The following is a 16,539-nucleotide window of genomic DNA, read 5'->3' as shown; positions in this document are numbered from 1 at the left end:
CGATGTTTTTCTTTTGAGAAATGAAGAAGTAGTCCTATTCTTTCCATGTGTCACTCAGAAGGACTCTAGTCTTTTGGTGCGTGTGAACAGGAGTGCACTCCTCATTTTTCTTTGGTATTGGAAACAGATTATTCCGTTTTAAATTTTATCGATTATTTACATTTTAGGGTATCTGAGGTTGGATTAGAAACATTGTTTGAAATGTTTGGACCAAGTTTACAGGTAACTTATTAGATACTTTTTAGGCATGATGTGTGAGTTGGAACCGGTGTATTTCTGAATCAAACGCGCCAAATAAATTGACATTTTGGGACATAAAGAAGGACTTTATCAAACAAAAACGACCATTCATTGTGTAACAGACATTTGGGTTTGCAAAAAGATGAAGACTTTCAAAGGTAAGCGATTTTTATTGCCATTTCTGACTTTCGTTATGCATCTGTTTGGTTGAAAAATGTTTTTCATGGTTTTGTATGCAGGGCGCCTCAGATAATCGTATGGTATGCTTTCACCGTAAAGCCTTTTTGAAATCTGACAAAGTGGCTGGATTAACAAGAAGCACAGAACTGCCAGGCCCTGGATCAATGGAGATGCTCAAGTTTTTTAATCCTGTAATCGACAGATTCACGGAAATAGTCATTGCCTCTAAACTGTCAAGCATTATACTGTGTACCAAACTCACCTTTTTAGTGGCAGTAATAAAGCCTCTTGAAAAAGCCAAACCTTGACCCAGAAAATATTTGTAAATAATAACACACAAAAAAACAAGTTGGCCTATCGAATCTCCCATTCCCCTCAAAAAAACATGTAAAAGCTGTTGCGCAGCAACTCACTGCTTTCCTGAAGACAAATAATGTATATGAAATGCTTCAGTCTGGTTTTAGACCACATCATAGCACTGAAAGTGCACTCGTGAAGGTGGTAAATGACCTTTTAATGGCATCAGACCAAGGCTCTACATCTGTCCTCGTGCTCCTAGACCGTAGTGCTGCTTTGACACCATCCATCACCACATTATTTTGGAAAGATTAGAAACCCTAATTGGTCTACAAGGACAAGTTCTTGCCTGGTTTAGATCTTATCTTTCAGAAAGATCGCTTCTGTGGATGGTTTGTCCTCTGACAAATCAATTGTAAGAGTCACCGTTCCTCAAGGTTCCATTTTAGGACCACTATTGTTTTCACTATATGTTCTACCTCTTGGTGATGTCATTCGGAAACACACAACTTTCACTGCTATTTCGATGAAACATGGTGAAGCCCCAAAAATTGCCTACCCTGGAAGCATGTCTTTCAGACATAAGGAAGAGGATGGCGGCACATTTTTTACTTTGAAACTCAGACAAAACAGAGATGCTAGTTCTAGGTCCCAAGAAACAAAATGTTCTGCTGTTGGATTTGCCAATTAAATCGGTATGGTTGTACAGTCGTCTGAAAAGAAAACTGAAGGACCTCTCCGTTTCTCTAGACACTGATCTCTTTGACGAAAATATCAATAGCCTTTTTCCCCATCTTCGTAACATTGCAAAAATCAGAACCTTTTTTGTCCAAAAATTATGCAGAAAAGATCATCCATGCTTTTGTCACTTCTAGATTAGACTACTGCAGTGCTCTAGTCTCCGGATAAAGCACCAAATAAACGTCAGTTAGTGCTGAAACACAGCTGCTAGAATTCTGACTAGAACCCCAAAATTTGGTCATGTTACTCCAGTGCTAGTCTCTCTATATTGGCTTCCTGATAAGGCTCGGGCTGATTTCAATGTTTTACTGCTAATGAATATTTCTACTCATTTTGTTAATTTGAGTCAGTTATGCCCTGGGCACACAGGACCCCCTATCGGCGAACGATGACTCGAAATAGTCATGATTCTCGTTCACATGTAGTTCACCATAAGGGGCTTATTGGAGCTGACATTTGTGACAGACTTGTAAAAGTGTGATTTTAAAACGTTTGATTGCTAGGCATATAGATAAGATTATTTATTGGTACTTTGAAACAAGATCTAGTTGTGGCCGCACTCAGATTAGATTGTGAATGACTATTTGGCGGAATGCATTGCTTGATAGCCATGAGAATGATAAGCACAATATCGTTTGCGAAATGCAGCACTCCAAACGATTTAGAAAGAGGAAGGGAAGCGCTACTGTGGTACACAATAGTAAACTTTGGTAGATAGAAGGTGCTCTTTGGTAAAAGGGGTAAATTGGTCATCAAAAAGAAAGGAGGACCAAGGCACTCTTCATATAATTGATTAAAATGCCTTTATTAGTATGGCATGTTCAATAGAAAAAGTTTTTTTTTTTTTTTTTAAACGACACGTTTCGGCTGCATGGCCTTTGTCAGGGAGTACAAAAAAAGAGGAATACAAGGTCCTCATTTAAACAGCTTTTCAATTAGCCCTAATTGGAAGAGGGATTGGTTACACAATTGATTGGACACACCTAGTAAGCAGTACTATACACATTGAAATACTGTAGCTATATTTTTATGATAACACAACTCCAAACTAGAAGTATCAGAACACTAAAAGGTAGTTCTAACCTTAAATATGACTGGGAGAAGTGTCAAGAATAAGAATGCTAAATATACCATAGTACACAGCAAAACATGAACAACAGTTTAACCATAGCTGAGGGCAATAGAGCAAAATGTCCACTAGATGACAGCAAATGGATCCATCACGACCCTACAGGAAGGGTGAAAAATCCATATCTACATTTAAACCAGGGTATTTAGTGGCCTGTAGTTTGTAAATCCATATCTTCATGTAAACCAGGGTATTTAGTGGCCTGTAGTTTGTAAATCCATATCTTCATTTAAACCAGGGTATTTAGTGGCCTGTAGTTTGTAAATCCATATCTTCATTTAAACCAGGGTATTTAGTGGCCTGTAGTTTGTAAATCCATATCTCCATTTAAACCAGGGTATTTAGTGGCCTGTAGTTTGTTAATCCATATCTTCATGTAAACCAGGGTATTTAGTGGCCTGTAGTTTGTAAATCCATATCTTCATGTAAACCAGGGTATTTAGTGGCCTGTAGTTGGTAAATCCATATCTTCATTTAAACCAGGGTATTTAGTGGCCTGTAGTTTGTAAATCCATATCTTCATTTGAACCAGGGTATTTAGTGGCCTGTAATTTGTAAATCCCAAAACGTTCCCTTTGGTTTAACTGTTTAAGACGGTCCCCTTTTCTAATAGAGGCCCGAACATGATCAATACTCAACAAACGATTTGTTCTACAGTTTGTTGAGCAGAGGCTGTGTATGTTTTTGTTTCTACAAAGCTGTGTCCATCATAACGTTCAATTAATTGCATTCATTCTTGCACCATGCGATCAATTATCAGCTTTAAACATGTGCTTTTCTTCTCTATGCTGCCTGCAGCATGATCAATTTTGCCTGTGTGCACATGACAGACAGTTATTGGACAAACCTACTCATTCAAGGGTCGTCAACACTATGAAATAACACATATGGAATCATGTAGTAACCAAAAAAGCAAAAAAATTATTCCAAATACATTTTAGATTCTTCAAAGAAGCCACCCTTTGCCTTGATGACAGCTTTGCACACTCTTGGCATTCTCTCATCCAGCTTCATGAGGAATGCTTTTCCAACCGTCTAATGTCCATTGCTCATGTTTCTTGGCACAAGCAAGTCTCTTTTTCTTATCGGTGTCCTTCAGTAGTGGTTTCTTTGCAGCAATTTGACCATGAAGGCCTGATTCACACAGTGTCCTCTGAACAGTTGATGTTGAGATGTGTCTGTTGCTTGAACTCTGAAGCATTTACTTAGGCTGCACTTTCTGAGGCTGGTAACTCTAATGAACTAATCCGTTGCAGCAGAGGTAACTCTGGGTCTTCCTTTCCTGTGGCGGTCCTCATGAAAGCTAGTTTCATCAGTTTTTGCAACTGCACTTGAAGAAACTTTCAAAGTTCCTTAAAATGTCTTAAAGTAATGGACTGTTGTTTCTCTTTGCTTATTTTAGCTGTTCTTGCCATATAGGGCTATCTTCTGTATACCACCCGTACCTTGTCACAACAACCGATTGGCTCAAACGCATTAAGAAGGAAAGAAATTCCCCAAAATAACTTTTTTTTAAAGGCACACCTGTTAACTGAAATGCATTCCAGGTATCTACCTCATGAAGCTTGTTGAGAGAATGCCAAGAGCGTGCAAAGCTATCATCAACACAAAGGGTGGCTATTTGAAGAATCCCAAATATAGTTTGATTTGTTTAACACTTTCTAGTAAAAATTAAGAAAACCCCCTGAATGAGTAGGTGATCAAAATATTTGACAGGTAGCGTACATACAGGGGATACCGATACCGAGTCAAGGATGATGGGGGGGGGGGGGGGGGCAGGCAATGTAAATAGTCTGGGTGGCCATTTGATTAATTGTTCAGCAGTCTTATAGCTTGGGATTAGAAGCTGTTAAGGAGCCTTTTGGACCTAGACTTGGCGCTCCGGTAGCGCTTGCCGTGCGGTAGCAGAGAGAACAGTCTATGATTTGGGTGACTGGAGTCTGACAGTTTTTTGGGCCTTCCTCTGACAACGCCTAGTATATAGATCCTGGATGGCAGGAAGCTTGGCCCCAGTGATGTATTGGGCCATATACCCCAGGTCGTTGCTGTAAATGATAGTGTCCTCAGTCAACTTACCCGGTAAAATAAGGGTTAAATGAAAAAAAGTATACACTACCTTCTATAGCAACCTGTCAGGATGCTCTCGATGGTGCAGCTGTAGAACTTTGAGGATCTCAGGACCCATGTCAAATCTTTTCAGTCTCTTGAGGGGGAAAAGGTGTTGTTGTGCCCTCTTCACAACTGTCTTGGTGTGTTTGAACCATGATCGTTTGTTGGTAATGTGGACACCAAGGAACTTGAAGCTCTCGACACGCTCCAGCCCCGTCAATGTTAATGTGGGCCTGTTCGGCCCTCCTTTTCCTGTAGTCCACGATCATCTCCTTTGTCTTGCTCACATTGAGGGAGAGGTTTTTGTCCTGGCACCACACTGCCAGGTATCTGACCTCCTCCCTATAGGCTGTCTCAACGTTGTCGGTGATCAGGCCTACCACCGTTGTGTCATCAGCAAACTTGATGGCGTTGGAGTCGTGCTTGGCCACGCAGTCATGGGTGAACAGGGAGTACAGGAGGGGACTAAGCACGCACCCCTGAGGGGCACCGGTGTTGAGGATCAGTGTGACAGATGTGTTGTTACCTACCCTTACAACCTGTGGACAGCAAGGCAGGAACTCCAGGATCCAGTTGCAGAGGGAGGTGTTTAGTCCCAGGGTCCTTAGCTTAAGGATGAGCTTTGTGGGCACTATAGTGTTGAACGCTGAGCTGTAGTCAATGAACAGCATTCTCACATAGGTGTTCCTTTTGTCCAGGTGGGAAAGGGCAGTATGGAGTGCGATTGAAATTGCATTATCTGTGGATCTGTTTGGGCGGTATGCAAATTGGAGTGGATCATTTGTTTCAAACAAGAAGATACAGAAATGTCTACGTGTTGCAATAAACAGTAAGGTAATGGAATTATGAAACGCTAGCAATTATTGTAGTATTAGAAACGTGTGAAAGCAAAAGCAAATATTTCAAATACTTCACTCTGGCGACTCCTTGTGGCGGGACGGGCACCTGCAGGCTGACCTTGGTCATGAGTTTAACGTGTTTCCTCTGACACATTGGTGCGGCTGGCTTCCGGGTTTAGCGGGCTGGTGTTAAGATGCGCGGTTTTGCGGGTCATGTTTCGGAGAAGCCCATTGGGGAGTTGCAGCGATGAGACAAGCTCGAAAAGGGAGCTGCATATTTATTTATTATGGCAATCCTCTCTTTCTACAATTTGACGTTTGCACTGCACCCGATCCTGTATCTGTACAGCAAATCAACAATCTGTTCGCGAGCTCAACCGACCTGTGTTGATTGACAGTTTGAAGGTCCAATCAGAGTGCAGAGTGTGCGTTTCACTAGCCAATCTGTTGCTGTGTTTTTTTTATTTTCCAAGGGCGATGCTGTGGCTACTGTCTCTGGCTGTGTGTAGATTAAGCCACATACACCTGGATTCCCCAACTGGCAGCCCGTGATTTTATTTCCCCCCCAACACTTGCTCCTCCCATGACAGACTGGCTAGGTGAATCCAGGCATAAATTAGCATTTCTCTCTCAGCCTCACTGCAAAATGTGTATAAATGCAGGAAATTAGTTCTAAAACTGGATACTTTTGTCACTGCCGCCAACAGGATGGCTTTTAAAATGTTCAGTTGGCGACAGCACTGTTGGCCATGCCGACTGCCACGCCCCCACCACCTAAGACACATTTTGATCCAGAAGAAACCCTGCAAATGTATGCAAGGTTTGAAATTATTATGTTTTAGTCAAATATTGTATATGTTTGGAAGTCTTGCGGTCAATTTGCAGACTACAAATTATTTGTAATTTCAAGTCAGTCATTTTATTTTCAAGTCTAAAGTATTCACATTTGTCATGTGAATTGAGTCCACAACTGCTGTTTTCTACCAGAGAAGTTGTTTAAGTTTATTATTCGTATGTTCTGGATAGGCATGGAATACATCGTCCAACTAAATGCTTACTTGCAGGTTCCTTTTCGACAATGCAACAATAATAAATAAAGATAGGAATACGAACATAAAGTAAGTACTTTTATTGCCTTCAGTTGCTCTTTATGTTAAGATTTGAATGGAGAAAGCTGATCGGAGCAGCACTGCTTTTCTTTTGATCCAATTAGTATCGACACATGCCTCAACAATTCACTTAGCAAACAATCTCGCTGCGTGGTGTTTTGGAAAACGCATCTTACGTCTTCGGCTGATGTAGGAACGATGCATCGTAGACACACACGCATTATGATTTCAGTGATACACAGTGCACACACCGCTGCATGGCCTCAACTCAGTCCGCTAAATGAACCTTTTGTTCTAAGGTCGTCTTGAAATTGGCATATGAATACCTGTTGCGCTATTGCAGGCTGGGTAAGTTATTTTAGCCAGTCAACCGTAAAAGGCACGGCGAAAACATGTTACTAATAGCCAACAGAAACAAGGTAGCAATAACTTAGATGAAAAATAAATAGCATACAGGTATTAACTGTTTATAAAGCTAAGTCCTACATCAAATAGCATTGGCTAATTAAGTCTGGTGCTACTTACCCACTCCGTCTGCCGACTTCAGAACCATCATGTAGCCTTTCTGTAAACTACGAATCCTTTCAAAAACTTTACAAATTGCTGCTCCCGTAGCAACTATTAATTGGAGCGCTCAGATATATATATATTTAGAGGTCGACTTTCTATCTTAAAATGACGTGTAACGGCTATGAATTGACTCAGAACCGGGGCGTCCCATGCGGTGAAACAAGGCGTGGTTTAGTAATACTTGCTACTGGGCAGCCAATCAGAAGCTTTGCTATTCCGATATTTGCTAAGCTCCACCCCCAGAAGTCACACATGCACACACACAAGCACCCTTGCTACCCATGTTGACTCCAATGCTTCCCACAGTTGTGGCAACGGTCAAATTGCCTGGATGTCCTTTTGGTGGTGGACCATTCTTGATACACATGGGAAACTGGGAAGCATGGGAAACCAGCAGCGTTGCATTTCTACTATACCCTGTTCAAAGGAACTTAAATATTTTGTCTTGCCCATGAATGGCACACACACAATTCGTGTCTCAAGGCTTAAAAATAATGATTTAACCTGTCTCCTCCCCTTCATCTACAATGTCTGAAGTGGATTTGATTTAACAAGTGACATCAATCAGGGATCATAGCTTTCACCTGGATTCACCTGGTCAGTCTGTCTTGGATAATATTTTATGTATTCAGTTTATAGTGTCCACTAGTTACCACAGTCACAAACGTTTATGGTTACGTTTAAAATCAAATTTTAAGAAGAAAAAATGTAGAAAACTCATCTCTTCAGTGGGTCATCTGATTGAGTGTAGTCTGGCCCAGGAGTGGGAAGGTGAACGGAAAGGCTCTGGAGCAACGAACCACCCTTGCTGTCTCTGCCTGGCCGGTTCCCCTCTTTCCACTGGGATTCTCTGCCTCTAACCCTATTACAGGGGCTGAGTCACTGGCTTACTGGGGCTCTCTCATGTCGTCCCTGGAGGGGGTGCGTCACCTGAGTGGGTTGATTCACTGATGTGGTCATCCTGTCTGGGTTGGCCACCCCACATAGCCTGGTTCCTCTCTAGGTTTCTTCCTAGGTTTTGGCCTTTCTAGGGAGTTTTTCCTAGCCACCGTGCTTCTACACCTGCATTGCTTGCTGTTTGGGGTTTTAGGCTGGGTTTCTGTACAGCACTTTGAGATATCAGCTGATGTACGAAGGGCTATATAAATACATTTGATTTGATTTGATTTAGAAATGGAAGGGTTTTTTGACTTTGTGGCTGTGGTAATTAGTGATGACAGATTTATAGAGCTTGACCTCTGAATGGTGAATTACGTGATGACAGGCTAAAGGACCTTTTTAACTCTCCATCATAGCAATGAAAGCGAGAGAGAGAGATAGAGCGAGAGTGCAAAGATGTGAGAGTATACAAGGGCAGAGAGAGAGAGACAGAAAATTATGTGGGTAGACAAGAGAGGAAGAGAAAGAAGAGAGATGAAGAGTAGGGGCAAAATGGGACACAAGAGGGAGAGAGGGTTTTAAAGCACAGCTGTGTGCTTGAATCAGAGCTTCATTCACTAAGTTTGGCCACAGAGAGAGGAAAACAGGATATGCTGTGAGAGAGAGAGCATTACAGGATATGCCACTGATATCTGCAGAACCAAGGGGAAAGAGTTTCTGAAAAGAAGGTATACGTCTATATATATATAAGCCTCTGAAAAGAAGGTATATAAATAGTAAATCTGACTTTCTGCTTAAGGAGTTTATCAGTAAAATGATTTAAGCCATGGTGAATGGGGAATTAACCACAGTGGCAGGAGAGGACAAAAACAGGAAGGGACAAAAACGACAAAAACATTCAATGTAGATTATTTATTGAGAATTTTTTTTAACCTTGAAAGGATGATATGATAAGGTATAAACAACAGAAAAATCTACAGGCTCCGGATTGTGGTATTGAAAGGTGGCTATTTTCTCCTCTTCAGTCATCTCACATCATCTCATGTTGAAAACTACAGAGAGAAAAATAGAGCATGTCACAACTGCAGTATTACACTAGTTTGAAATTACACATTAGGTAGGGTAGCACAATTCTGACAACTTTCCCAAAATGTTCATGTTTTCCAGAACATCTGGTGGGAAGATTCCTGGAATCAGGAGGGAATAAGCAGGAAATCCGGAATCCTTCAACCAGGATTTCTCAAAAACCTGGGAATTTTGGGAACGTTATCGGAATTTTGTAAACCCAGTGGGCTGGAATAACTATGTGTTGGCTGGAATAACTTTTATCCTTCCTTACCTAGAGATCCATCCCTGCAATCCTCATAATCCATTTTTAAAAAGATGTCATTGTACAGCATGAGGTCAACAACCTTTATTTGGGTGATCATGAGCCCAGACGCATGTTCACCTTTGGCGTAGGTCATGTCCACAAGGACGCGTGCTTTATCTGCCCGCCCATGTGTCTCCATTATGGTTTCCTTCTCAAATTGATTGATCACCTTTTGGCTAAAGAGTATATCTACTAGACGTTTGATGTTGGCCTCATTTAATCTCTCCACAAGGTTCCCCCTTTCCCTGTCCAATATTTCGGCTGTCCAAATTGAAAGAAAGAGAACATGAGAATGATTATTAGAGAATGGTTATTGACAATCATACGTTTGATACCGTCAGTCTCTGTAACAAACAAATTCCTGAAGCCGCCTGAATCAGCATTAAGCACTAGAGCATGTAGAAACAGACTACCCCTTACCAAAAAAGATTGCAGTTTTGAAACTGCAGTAAAAGTGCAGTAACTGCAGTCGACTGTAGTATTTTGGACGTAGTAATTGCAGAATTAATGCAGTTATTCTGCACTCTAACTGCAGTTACACTACAAAATTACTGCAGTAAAAAAAACGGTTATTTTTGATGCAGTATTTTCAGCATACTGCAGCTATACTGCACTCAAACTGCAATCTTTTTTTCTTTCATAAGGGACATAGCCAGGAGACTTGCATGCGACTTCTGCTATCAGAATACGAAGATTGCATTGAAAAGAGAGTCTAGACTCTCAAAAGTCGCTTTGTGGTCTGACTATGTTCAGATCTAGCTGACCATTTCAGGAGGTGGTTAGGGATGCATTGTGTGTGGATTTCTTCTGTCTGGATGCTATCAGGCTACTGAAAGCACATACAGTGGGCGAAGTCATCAGCACTCATCCCACAAGTCTCCAGAAAACGTGGGCTTTGGGACCGAGAGGCACCTTTTCATTATAACATTGGAGGAAATAAGTTCCCAGCGTGTGAGGAACGTTTTTGTTAGCCTCATAAATGCTAGCCAGGTAGCTAATATTTAGAATCAAATATATTTACCACAAAACAAGTAGAACAGGTTGCTATGATACAACAAAATACAAAAAAGACCCACACTCACTAATATATAAATTACTATTTAAATTTTGTTTTACTTTCTCTCATGGCAACATAATCCAAGTGTTTGCTGGCCTTTTTCACTTTTGATGTGATAATTTGTTGTCCTCAGCTTCCAAGCACCCAGTCATTTGTTTAGGCAAGAGGAGTGAGTGCATTCTCTCTCTTTACAATACTATGATACAGTACACACAAATTAGATAAATTGTTGTTCCCAGCAACATATCACATTCATTCTGTATTAAAATACTAATAGTTACCTGCCATACTCTGTTGAAAATCTGAAAATGCCTTGTGTGCACGCAAGAAAACGAAAGAGAAAGTTAGACAGTTTTACTCAAGACTGGTTGTCACTTCCTGGGCCAGAGGCAAAGTCATAACCCGCCTATTTCTGTAACTTCTCTTGTTATAATCTGATTGTAAATATTACCCTAACCTTAAAGGAAAATTCCACCCCAAAACTGTCTACATCATAAAAATTCATTAAAACCAAAATGTGCCTTTTCATTTGAATTTAAGGTTAGGGTTAAGCATAAGGTTAGAAGTGTGATTAAAGGAAAACTATATTTTGGTATTTGCTTCATTAGTCCACTGTTGATATAGTCCAAAAATGTTTTGCATGTCAGCAATCAAGTTTTCAAGAAAGTTTAACTTTCAATATACAGAAATACAGCCGGTATGATCTTAAACTTGATTTCTGACATGTAAAACATTTTCGGACTTTATCAACAGTGGACTAATGAAACAAATGCCATAATATAGTTTTAGGGTGGATTTTTTGCTTTAATCACACTGCTAACCTTATGCCTAACCTTCAATTAAGACAACAAACAAAAAAATTGACACATTTTTACAATATAGATCATTTTGACTTTGCCACTGGCCCATCTAGTGGAAACCCAAGACAAGGCAGGTTTAAACAATATAAAACAATAACTTGGCCAGTAAACCAGTTGTCATTATAGTGAGTTAACAATTCTCGTTACATAATTTAAAGTGTATGACACCATGTCGCAGCCCAGTCATGGACAAACAAGTTTGATAAAAAATATAGAAAATTAAGGAAGATGACACTATCGTGCGAACCAGAACTGTACCGTGCAGATTATAATATTATATTTACAGATTGTTCTTTCCAGCACAGTTCCAGCAACTATGGTGGATTCAGTACAGCTTGGTCTGACTTGGTTTAGCTTGGCATAGAAATGTGAAAACAGTATAGTTGACCTGTTCTTTTTAAAGAGGCAACACACACAGAGAAGCGAGACAGATAAACAGGATGGAAATAGAGAGGGACTTATGCAGCTGTGTGCTTGAATTAGAACTTTATTAGCTGAGTTTGGCTTCGGAGAAAGAAAATTTGGCATAAAGAACAGGAGAGAGGAGGAGTTGGGGAGGTGTGGAAATTAAAATGAGTATGAGAACAGTGAGAGGTTGAGCTTCTGAAATGAAGGAGTAAGACTGAAAATATAATAAAATATATATGATTAAGCCTCTGAAAAGAAGGTATATAAATAGTAAATCTGACTTTCTGCTTAAGGACTTTATCAGTCAAATGATTTAAGCCATGGTGAATGGGGAATTAACCACAGTGGCAGGAGAGGAGTCAAAACAGAGGAAGGGAGAGAATGAGAGAAAGATTGAGAAAAGTAGAGAGGAGGAAAGGGAGAGAGACAGATTGGATAGAGTGGTAGAATAATGGAAAATGCAAGCAAATGAGAAGAGTGAGATAGAGGAAGAAAGATCGTGGTCCACAAGAGGCTCAAAACGTGTCAGTCCACTCATCTCACACCCACACACACTTTCTCTCTCTCATGAAGTGTCACCCCCCCCCCCACACACACACACTCATTAGCACAGAGCACATCAACCTGAGGAGTTTCATTGAATTCTAGAAATCACCACGGCAACAGAACATTGATATGGAACTGTCTGTGACACAACATCAATCTTTGTATATTTGTTAAGGGTCACAGTAGAGGGATTTTGATGTTTGTGATTATTTATTTTCCAATTCAACCACACATCTGAAGACAATGCATTTCAAATCATTGAGGACAACACAAAAGAGTTTATCAACTTATTAGATGGGACTTGTAAAGCAAATGTCCTGACTTTAAATCTTTGTCATGCTTCTTCTGCACGTTACTCCTCCTTATAACTGTTTAAGCTAGAAACACCATTAAAAATGTGCAGACTGGTCTGGAATAGTCTGCTTGTATACAACTTTTTGATATACTATTGTATTTTTTGTCCTTCTTTTCCTTCTACATTCACTTTAAAGTGGAACTGACCGTGTTTGATCCACTTTGCAGATATGAAACAAACAAACAATCATAATATCAGCAAAAAATATAAAATTCCTAGTTTATACCACAAAAGCAACTTTATAGGTTTTAAAAATAGGTTATTTTTGACTCAACATTCCATGACATACACTAAGGCATTGTTGGAGAATAGATGGATGCAGTTCAATGCATGATTAATATAATTCACCAATACATTTCTTGGTGGTCCAAAAAATACTGATATGAGGTTGCAAATCACAGCTGGCTGGGTACATTGTTTGCTGCCTCCATTCAGGGTGTACTGTTTAAGTTTCAATGACTCAATATTTTGGGGGAAACGGACAAATGTAACTAAGTCTGGGAATGTCAGTACAGCTAAACTAGTATGGACAATGATCGCAAGTCAGCCCTAATGTGGCTAATAGGCCAGCATATCTACAAACACTACCGTTCAAAAGTTTGGGGTCACTTAGAAATGTCCTTGTTTTTTAAAGAAAAGCTCATTCTTTGTCCATTAAAATAACATCAAATTGATTAGAAATATAGTGTAGACATTGTTAATGTTGTAAATGACTATTGTAGCTGGAAATGGCTGATTTTTAATTGATTATCTACATAGGCGTACAGAGGCCCATTATCAGCAACCATTACTCCTGTGTTCCAATGGCATGTTGTGTTAGCTAATCCAAGTTTATAATTTTAAAAGGCAAATTGATCATTAGAAAAACCTTTTGCAATTATGTTAGCACACCTGAAAACTGTTGTTTTGATTAAAGAAGCAATACAACTGGCCTTCTTTAGACTAGTTGAGTATCTGGAGCATCAGCATTTGTGGGTTCTATTCTTGTTCTGAGAAATGAAGGCTATTCCATGTGAGAAATTGCCAAAATTCCCCAAAATTTCCAAACATTCAAAAAATGTATGAAAATGTGAAAATGACCATATCTAAGTGCTCACTAAAATGCTTTCAGATCCGCTTTAATGTGACTTTTTTTCAACATTCTAAAACTCCCATTGTGACATCATTACTTCCAACATCCATTCACTGTAAATGCAACAATGCAACTTTTGACACAAATCAGCCACTTTGACGACTTTGCCAAACACTTACACAAAACATTAGAGGGTATAACCTCTTCCTCTACTTCTCTGCTATTCAAATCTGAAATAATAACAGAATTATCTGGTACCAATCAAACATTACAGCTGTTCAAGTGACTGCATCAAAAACATTTTCTGTCGCTTTTTTATAAATAACTGACATTTTGGCCACTTTACGAACAAGTTAGACAAAATGTTAGAGAGTATGGCATCTTCGTCTACTTCTCTGCTATTCAAATCTGTCCACGGAACAAAAATATCCGATACAGATCTAACGATAGAACTGTTTTAGGACCTGCATAAACGCATTTTTACCAACTTTTTCCTTTCAACTGCAGTTTTGACCACTTTTTAATAAAATAAAATAAATGTCAACTTTATTTAACTATGAAAGTCACTTAAGAACAAATTATATTTACGCTGTGCCAATTTCAATTTCACTTAACCAAAATGTTTGACAATAAATTTGGAGGGTATGTCATCTTGGTCTACTTCGATGCTATTCATATCTGGAATTGGAACATAAATATATTGTACAGATACAACTGTTTTAGTAACGGCATGAACAACTTTCATCTTCATTTTTTGAAACAGCTGCCATTTTGACCACTTTCCCAGCACTTTAGACAAAAACTTATTAAAGGGTATGGCATCTTGGTCTACTTCGATGCTATTAAAATATTGAAATAAGAACATAACTATCTATTAAAAGAGGTACAGCTGTTTTAGTAACCACATCAACTAATTTAGCTAACTTCCCACTGTTGAATTAACTGCCATGAAACTTTTAGAAACATTCAAATTATAACAATGGGGGCGCACATCTATATCTTCAGCCATACATTAATTCCTTTATCATACCAAATCAGTCCAACTTATCCTCATGTTATCCCTTCATCCCTCCATCCATTAGGTCTCCTCTATCCCTGTATCCTTACTTTATTTATCTATCTATCCATGTATGTATATATTCTATTTATTTATCTATCCTATGTATTTATCTATCCTGTCATAACTTCCTTTTAACATCTTTATCCTTTGATTAAGAAATTAATGTATGGTTGAAGTAAGGGATAAATGCTTGGGATAAAATAAAGTTTTACAATTGCCTCCTACTCTGTTATTACAGTTTGCATATCCTGTGGTATTCTAGTAGGATGGTGTATAAGAGTGTAGTAGGCTAGTCTGAGTCTAGTTGTTTGTGATGAAATAAGTGATCTAACTGCCCCACATTCCAAAGTAATAAGGTTGATAGGTCTTTCAAAGTAATCAGACCATTTATTTTACTAAATTAACTTTGACTATATTTAACTTCGTGGCTTAAGTAAAACGTTTTATACTTCTTCCTCTACCACAAACATACTTGTAAAGAGTTAAAGCAAGTCCCGTCAATTTTTCTTCATGGAAAATGACTATCTAGTTTCCATTGTGGTCCTCTTGTTTTGCCAGGAAATAAACTTGTTTTTGTTATCATGGACAATTAGAGGTGACCTACCTTTAGTTGCTGCAGGTCTGACTGTTGGACAAAGAAATGCCTGGAAACTGGAAGCACACAGCTCACTAACAGTCCCCATCATTACACTGTGTCTGTGTGTGAGTGTTGAGCTCGGTGTTGAAGCTGTGTTCCGATGTTCTTATAGCGCCTTTCCTCTTTTCTCTGTCCTCTTCTTTCTTACCTCTCTTCACTGTCTCTCTCTTCTTGTCTTGTGACTCTGTCAGTCCCTACAGGCAGCACCACTCCACACACAGGTTTATCAATCCCACCGTCGAGGCGCAGTTCCTGGGTTCAGCTCACTAGGCGCTCCCCTGAATGATCCAACCTCCAGTGCTCTCTCCTGTCCTCTGCCAAACACTAATTCACTCCCCTATGAGTGCTCTCTTCTCTCTCCCCCCCACTCTCTCTCCTCTTCACTGTCAGTCATTTACTTGACCTCCCTCCTCTATTTTTCAGTTTGCTGCTTACTCACTCTCTTTCCAACACCCCCTCTCCCTCTAGCAGTTGCTGAATTATTCTTAGAACTGATTACATATTACACAAGCAAACACACACACACACACACACACACACACACACACCTTCTGCTCCCCTCTCCACAGTGGTGTGTATTCATGGATGCCAAGGGGGAGCCAAGCTTCCCCCGCAAAAATGTAACAATTTTTTTTTTTACTATTAAAATAATGTATCTTTCGTCTCTCTGTGTTTCATAATTGTCCTTGAATTTGCAAGAGGCTGAATGTATTGCACAGGAGAAAGCATCCGAGTGAGTGAAACAACGCCCCTCTGTCTCTCTACGTGTAGGCCGTCTATCTGATGCTGTCTGGTCCGAATGAGTATGACATTGTTGCTGGCCATAGCATTGAATGGAATGCAAGGGAAGCCAGCGAGCATTTGGCCTCCCTTGATGAAAAAAGTATAACAAATTTACCAATCAGTGTTGAGCTAAACTGAGCGAGGACAACTGTGAATGGTCCTGGTGCACCAAAAGAAAAGTGTCAAGGGAAGCTTGCTTGGATTTTGACGTCACTCCTATCAAATGTCATTGACAGAAACAACTTGAATTGTTGCATCTAGTTGTGTTGTCCTCCGGTGGCTAGCTAACTAGCTAA

The 16,539-nt window shown here is 39.7% G+C and overlaps 1 protein-coding gene and 1 long non-coding RNA gene across 3 annotated transcripts in view; both read right to left on the bottom strand.

Annotated features, from left to right (window-relative positions):
- Positions 1 to 15,828, bottom strand: part of LOC135523426 (cytohesin-1-like) — a 44,443-nt gene extending 28,615 nt beyond the window's left edge. Inside the window, exon 1 of one of the 2 annotated variants that reach the window (XM_064950090.1) lies at positions 15,428 to 15,828. In XM_064950090.1, the coding sequence (XP_064806162.1) occupies positions 15,428 to 15,509 (82 nt within the window). In that variant the 5' untranslated portion in view covers positions 15,510 to 15,828. Of the gene's footprint in view, positions 1 to 7,169; positions 7,336 to 15,427 lie in introns of those variants that run through there. The other variant, XM_064950091.1, reaches the window with a different exon arrangement.
- LOC135525108 (uncharacterized) lies at positions 8,991 to 9,633 on the bottom strand. Its single transcript, XR_010453067.1, has 2 exons — positions 9,544 to 9,633; positions 8,991 to 9,145 (listed from the first exon to the last, which is right to left on the bottom strand). It is a non-coding gene; the product is annotated as an uncharacterized LOC135525108 (long non-coding RNA).
- Positions 15,829 to 16,539: the final 711 nt, after the last annotated feature.

Source organism: Oncorhynchus masou, chromosome 31, assembly GCF_036934945.1.
Source record: "Oncorhynchus masou masou isolate Uvic2021 chromosome 31, UVic_Omas_1.1, whole genome shotgun sequence".
Lineage (NCBI taxonomy): Eukaryota > Metazoa > Chordata > Actinopteri > Salmoniformes > Salmonidae > Oncorhynchus > Oncorhynchus masou.
This window is presented reverse-complemented; position numbering and strand designations above follow the sequence as displayed.